Source organism: Vicia villosa, linkage group LG1, assembly GCF_029867415.1.
Source record: "Vicia villosa cultivar HV-30 ecotype Madison, WI linkage group LG1, Vvil1.0, whole genome shotgun sequence".
Taxonomy (NCBI): domain Eukaryota; kingdom Viridiplantae; phylum Streptophyta; class Magnoliopsida; order Fabales; family Fabaceae; genus Vicia; species Vicia villosa.
The window spans coordinates 146,362,272-146,368,848 of NC_081180.1; the positions used below are offsets into that span (position 1 = coordinate 146,362,272).

At 32.7% G+C, this 6,577-nt stretch overlaps 1 protein-coding gene across 1 annotated transcript; it reads left to right on the forward strand.

Annotated features, from left to right (window-relative positions):
• The first annotated feature begins 1,256 nt into the window (after positions 1-1,256).
• LOC131618834 (VAN3-binding protein) lies at positions 1,257-4,395 on the forward strand. Its single transcript, XM_058889995.1, has 6 exons — positions 1,257-1,838; positions 2,115-2,240; positions 2,996-3,431; positions 3,556-3,795; positions 3,870-3,977; positions 4,071-4,395. Exons 1-6 carry the CDS (start codon positions 1,515-1,517, stop codon positions 4,277-4,279), a joined length of 1,443 nt encoding a protein of 480 aa, XP_058745978.1. The 5' UTR covers positions 1,257-1,514; the 3' UTR covers positions 4,280-4,395.
• Positions 4,396-6,577: the final 2,182 nt, after the last annotated feature.

A 6,577-nucleotide genomic window follows, 5' to 3' on the forward strand; every position in this document is an offset into this window, starting at 1 on the left:
TTCAATCCCCCCACCTACTTATAAAATTTAATTTTTATAAATTATAAATTAATAATTATAATTAATTAATTACATATATCTTCTAAAAAGAAGACATATAATTTTAAAACATTATATGAAATTTTTTTTATCAATTCATAGTAATTTAATTTTAATTTTTTTAATAAATATAATAACTTATAATATTATTAAAATAAAAATTAATTACAAATTAATAAATGAAAAAATAATATAAAATGACATGTAATTAACTAATGTAGATGTCGCAGTTACACATCATTAAATTGACTATTATGTCATTAAAATTTGACTTCAAATTAAAAGAGTGACTAAAATTAAAAAAAAAAATACTAACTTAAGGGGAAAAAACAAGATTTTAAAATAGAAGTACCAAAAATAAAAATAATAAAAATAGGAGGACCAAAAATAAAAACAATAAAAATAGAATGACCAAAATTACAATTAGGCCTACAATCTATTATAAAATGTTAAACCATGTTATAAAATGAACTTTCACAAAATAAAAGTTAGTTTTCAACTAATCGGTATCCACTTAAACTCACATTTTTACATGTTAGATACTACAATTAATCAAGTTGTCTTTTTCACATCGACAAATTTATCCACAACGAACCCATATAGTCTGCTAAATCTATTGAAATTATGTGCGAACAGCGAGAAGATATCACACACAATGCTGAAACAATGTGTGAGACAATACAAATTAAAAGGATTAAAGAAGAAATAAACAAAATCAATACAAAGATAATCGTTAACCAAGTTTGGAGCAAACGCCACCTAGATTTGGAGGTGCATCAGTCCAATGAAAAGAAACTCACTAATTCAATAGTCAATTGTACACGATGGTCTCATCTGAACTCACCCAATCAATGTCATTTTTTTAAAACTACCTATAAAGTCCGACTCAGAGTCCTCGTAAATTTGAGATTCCTCACAATCCCTCGAACACTCTTCGAAGAGTCTTTGCCATTCCCTTTTTAAACAATTTCTCCAAGATCCAAGTGTTGCCACTTCATGTCCACCTCATCCACTTGATAAATCTTATTTGGTGATGATTGTTGAATCAGTCACTAATAATACTAGCTCATTAAAATATTCAGCACTGATTTATATAAATTTCTTTTAGTCAGATACACTGTATAAATGATTTCAATTGCATAATAATGCTACATTACACTGTACCACAAAAGAACCACTAAAGCCACAAAGTTGTGTTAAAATAGGTTTCACATAATTCTCCCTATACCCTAAAGTCTCTCCCTATAATATATAGCCACAAACCTCATAACACTAGTACTTTATCTTTATTTCCTTCTTTCTTTACAGTGTATGAAGTTGATCACAAAGTACTTCATCACATGCTGTTTGACCATTCCTCATTACTCATCAATCAACCACATTTTGCTGACCAAAACATTGTCCTCATTCACAACATCACCATTTAAAACCTTTCATGCTCCTATCCTACCACTCTAACCAACACCATAACTAACATGGAACCAAAGTTCAGAATCAATTGTAACAGAAATAACAATGACTTCCCTCCAACAACAAACAATGCCACTACTCGTTTGCCAGAAAGTCCAAGAATACCAATGGAGTTTCTCTCAAGGTCATGGAGTGCTTCTGCATTTGAAGTCTCTAAAGCCTTGTCACCTCAACCACCACCTCCTCCTCCTTCTTCTTGTTTACCTTCTAATAAACCTTCTACTGTCTCTATACCTGAAGAAACCATGTCTGGAAATCAATTCTCTTTTGCAACTTCTGCTACTTCACAGCTTGTCCTTGAACGCATCATGTCACAGTCTGCAAGAGAGGTAACTAAACTACATACATTCATAAAAAGATCATTTTTTTCACACCCCTTTTGAAGTTTTTGTAGCATAGTACTAAAGGGTCATTGTAAAAATTAGTTTTTTCACTACCCTTTTGAAGATTATGAAGCATAGTACTAAAGGGTCATTGTAAAAATTGAGTTTTGAGAAAAACTTGTCATTCTTTTTAGTTAATGTTTTGGTTTTTATGTTTATAGTAATGTTTTTTGTTGGTTTTAAAATTTGTTTTATGTGTGATAATATGTATGTATGGAACAGGAAGTATCTCCATTAACATCAGGTAGACTGTCTCATAGCAGTGAACCATTGAATGGTGGTGGTTCTTTAACAGGAACAGATAGTCCTCCAATTTCTCCTTCTGATGAATTTGATGATGTTATTAAGGTATTCTCTGTTCCTTTCCCTTTTATTTTTGGCTTGGAGTGGGACCCTTAGGAACATTTGCTGCAGTCAACACTGCCTGGTTGGTTGGTCTCTTACAAGCCCAGTAGTTTTGTATCACATGTTTATGTTCCTCAATAAAATACCAAAAATAATCGTCGCGATTTCGGTCTATACAGATGTTATGATATTAATTGCGGTTGTTGCGGTATGAATTAAATTAAATTGTTTGTAGAAACCAAGAAGCAGACACACAGACTGTGTTAGTACTTTGTAACATGCCTGCAAAAGTAAAATTGCACATCACTGATGATTTTCTTAGTGCTTAATAAAGCACAAAGGTTTTTCATCAGAGTTTGGAATTAGGGTCATCTTTATTTTATCTTCTCCCACTACCTGACAAAAAAAAAGAGCTAGACTATATAGAGCCTAAGCTAGTTTTATAGAGAGAGTGTCATGACTTTTTTTTGCATTTCAAAATTGAACATTTTGAGCTTTGAGCTTAACTTTTTGATGTGACTAGTCATAGCTGATCAAAATGTTGAAGATTAGTTAGACAGCAAGACAAAGAGTTTGACTGTCCAATGTAGTAGTACTTTTTATCTTCACATTCACGCAAACAAAAACAAAAACAAAACCAAACAAAACAACCTTCTCATTTTTGGATTACTTTCTAGCTACCTAGAAAAAGCTCACTTTGGTTTTTAACTAGAAAAAAAAATGGTACTAACAGTAAGCTACATGTAAATGTATTGCAGTTTTTTCGTGCAAACAATTCTATACATGCTTTATTCAATGGTACAAGAGCTATGAGCAGTGGAATTGGCAATGCAACTCCAAGTTCAGGACCAAAAACAGTAGGAAGGTGGTTGAAAGAAAGAAGAGAGAAAAAGAAAGAAGAGAACAGGAGCCATAATGCTCAAGTTCATGCTGCTATTTCTGTAGCAGCAGTGGCATCTGCCGTTGCTGCCATCACAGCAGCAACGGCAGCATCGTCTGCGTCAAACAAGGATGAGAGAATGGCTAAGACTGATATGGCTGTGGCTTCTGCAGCAACACTGATTGCTGCTCAGTGTGTTGAGGCTGCTGAAGCAATGGGAGCTGAGAGAGAACACCTTGCTTCTGTTGTTAGTTCTGCTGTCAATGTGAGATCTCATGATGATATTACTACTCTAACTGCTGCAGCTGCCACAGGTAGATAGGTTTTGTTCATTCATTCAGCACCATTGATTCATTTAAAGCTTAACTTCAAATGCATTCCTTGAAATATTGCAATGTGGTCCTAATCCTTAATGTGGTCCTTTCTTGATATATGTAGCTCTAAGGGGGGCAGCAACATTGAAAGCAAGAGCATTGAAAGAGATGTGGAATATTAGTGCTGTGACGCCGCTAGAGAAAAGCATAGGAATTGGAATATGCGGCGGTAAAGCCAATACTAACAGTAGTTCTAGTACTAGTGATAGTGGTGGAGAGATTATCAATGCAGATAATTTTCTAAGTGCTTGCAGTCAAGAACTTCTTGCTAGAGGAACCGAATTGCTTAAACGCACCCGTAAAGGTAATTTTAACAAATATAGTTTCGAAATGTTTTCATTTGCTAAATGATTAAAGTCTATTTGGTTATATATGTAGGTGATCTTCACTGGAAAATAGTTTCTGTTTATATTCATCGAACCGGTCAGGTGATGCTGAAAATGAAAAGCAGACATGTTGCAGGAACAATTACAAAAAAGAAAAAGAGTGAGATATAGCAATATACTATAGCTTAATTTTCCTTGTAATTTCATAGAAACCAATGCTAACTCATTTGGTTATTAACATAATATTTTTCAGATGTAGTGTTAGATGTGTGCATGAATTTAGCAGCATGGCCAGGAAGGCATCTATTAGAGGATGGTGAAAAAAGAAGGTACTTTGGATTGAAGACAGAATCAAGAGGTTTAGTTGAGTTTGAATGTAGAAATCAAAGAGAATATGAATTGTGGACTCAAGGTGTTTCAAGACTTCTTTCAATTGTTTCACATAGGAAAAACAGAATCTAATATTGGTTGCTAATCAAACTATATTATATCTATGTAGTTAGTTTTATTTTGCAACTCTCCTATAATGGAAATTAATGGGTTTTGTAACCTTTTTATTAACCTTTTCATATTCTAAAGTCTTTTTTTTTTTTTCGTCATGAAACAAATGCTATCAAGTTTCCTTTGAAGTAAATCCATATAGCCTAATAAGATTGAAGTGATTATTCTGCCAATTGCTTCGAGTTTTGCTATAAATTGTTGTTTAAGTATCTTGTTAGAACTACCATGTAGAACCTTCATTTAACCACATTCAAAGAAAATATGTCTATCAATGAGGTAGTATTTAATATTTATTAGAATGGACTAGAATGAGAAAACATGATAATTATGATTCAAATTTTCATTCGAACAGGTGACAATGTTTAGTGTCCCATAGAAAACTACTAGTACAAATATAAAGAAAAAATTAAAGAAGCAAATATGTCTCTAGGCCTTAACACAAATTGAGAAAATAAAAGTAGGTACATCTATAAGAAGATAAAGGAAATTAGAATCATCATACCAAGTCGATGATCTAGGCCTTGAAGTTTTGCACAAGTAAAAGTTAGCAAACAACTTATAGCAAAAGCACAATACAATCTTGTTAAGGAGTGTCTCAAAATTTATCTTTAGACGAGCAAAGGAGATGCTTCTACTTTCTTTTAATGATTCTTTTCTCTTTACAAATTTAAAACGTAGATGCTACATGATGAGATAAGTGAGCTTTGCAAATAACCATGATATAACAAGAGTCTTCAAGCTATACGACTAGGTTTCCAATTACTACACATAGCTAAAACTTTGGCAGCACAATCTTGGTTGGATATAGTCATTTTGAAATTCTAACGAATGATTATAAAATTGTTAACATGATAAGATTATATTGCTTCAAATAACTCTAGGTCATTTAGTGAATGGCATCAAACAAGTAACATGATGAGTTTAAAATGTATCGAATCCGCTTAAAATATGAGAATTCTATTTAAAACACCTTTCATATCGTCATACCCATATCCTGCACTTTTGAAGTACAAAACGTGATCAAAAGATCATCTATGAGGTCAATTATTAGTAGGTAGGGGTGGAAATAGGCTGGGCCGAGCTAGGCTTTGCCAAGCCTAGGTCTGGCCTGTCAAAAAAAATCGAAGCCTAAGCCTGGCCTGTGGCCTGTCGTAGGCTTATTTTTAGGCCTAAGCCTGGCCTTTTCGAAGGCCTGGTTAGCCTGTTAGCCTACATAAAAGCGTATATGTTTTAACATACTAACTAAAATAATGTTTAAATAAACCAACTAACTAAAATACCAAGAGACTAAAAATTTATTTGCATTGACTTATTTTAACTTACCTATTACCATAAGTTAGGAAGACTATTTGTTTAAGAGAACTTATGAATACAATGTTCATCATGTGTTTTCATCTTATTTTCAAAAGTTGTTTAAGATAACCAAGTTTTATTTATGTATTTTAATTCAAAGTACAACACATAACATAATGATAATAACAAAATTATTCATATTTATTTAAATAGGCCGGCCTGATAGGCTTAAAAGGCTTTTTTTTGGGCCTGAGGCCTAGCCTTTTTAACTAAATAGGCTTATAAAAAAGCCTAGGCCTTTTCTATTTATAAAAAATGTGTGGCCTGGCCTGAGCCTTTATAGGCCAGCCTGTAGGCCCCTGTTATCGGCCTGGCCTATTTCCACCCCTATTAGTAGGTAATATGAGAATTGAATGGTCTATAATGAAGGACTGAATAGACCAATCCCCTAAAACCAATTTCAAAAACTTTTTGTTTTCAAAATTCGAGTTTAATAAAGTGATGCAAAGATGACAAGCAGAAGCAAAATATAGTGGATGGTTTTGAAAAGATATGTTTCAATGTCAAACACAATTAGAGAAGACAATCAAATATCAACACAATTGAGATAGATGAACTTGCTTTGGTAAGCAATACAATAATGATCAAAACTTAATTTTCACACTTAGCTCAAAATTAAGAGTGTATACAATCACATTCGAAAGATAGAATAATCAATGAACTAGATCCATCACAGACCTAAACGTATACAATAAATCACTATTAACAAGGTAAAGATCTAGACAACATAATATTCTAAAAGACAAAAAAGTTAAAATATATGATACTATGTGTAAACGTAAAAGAGGTAGGAAGAAAAAATGTACAACAAATATATAGTGGTTCACCACATTCTTCCTCGTGAGAGCTTAACTTTCTCTTCAATAGTTTCAACATTGTAAAGTGTAGGATCTTCCTTATTTATAA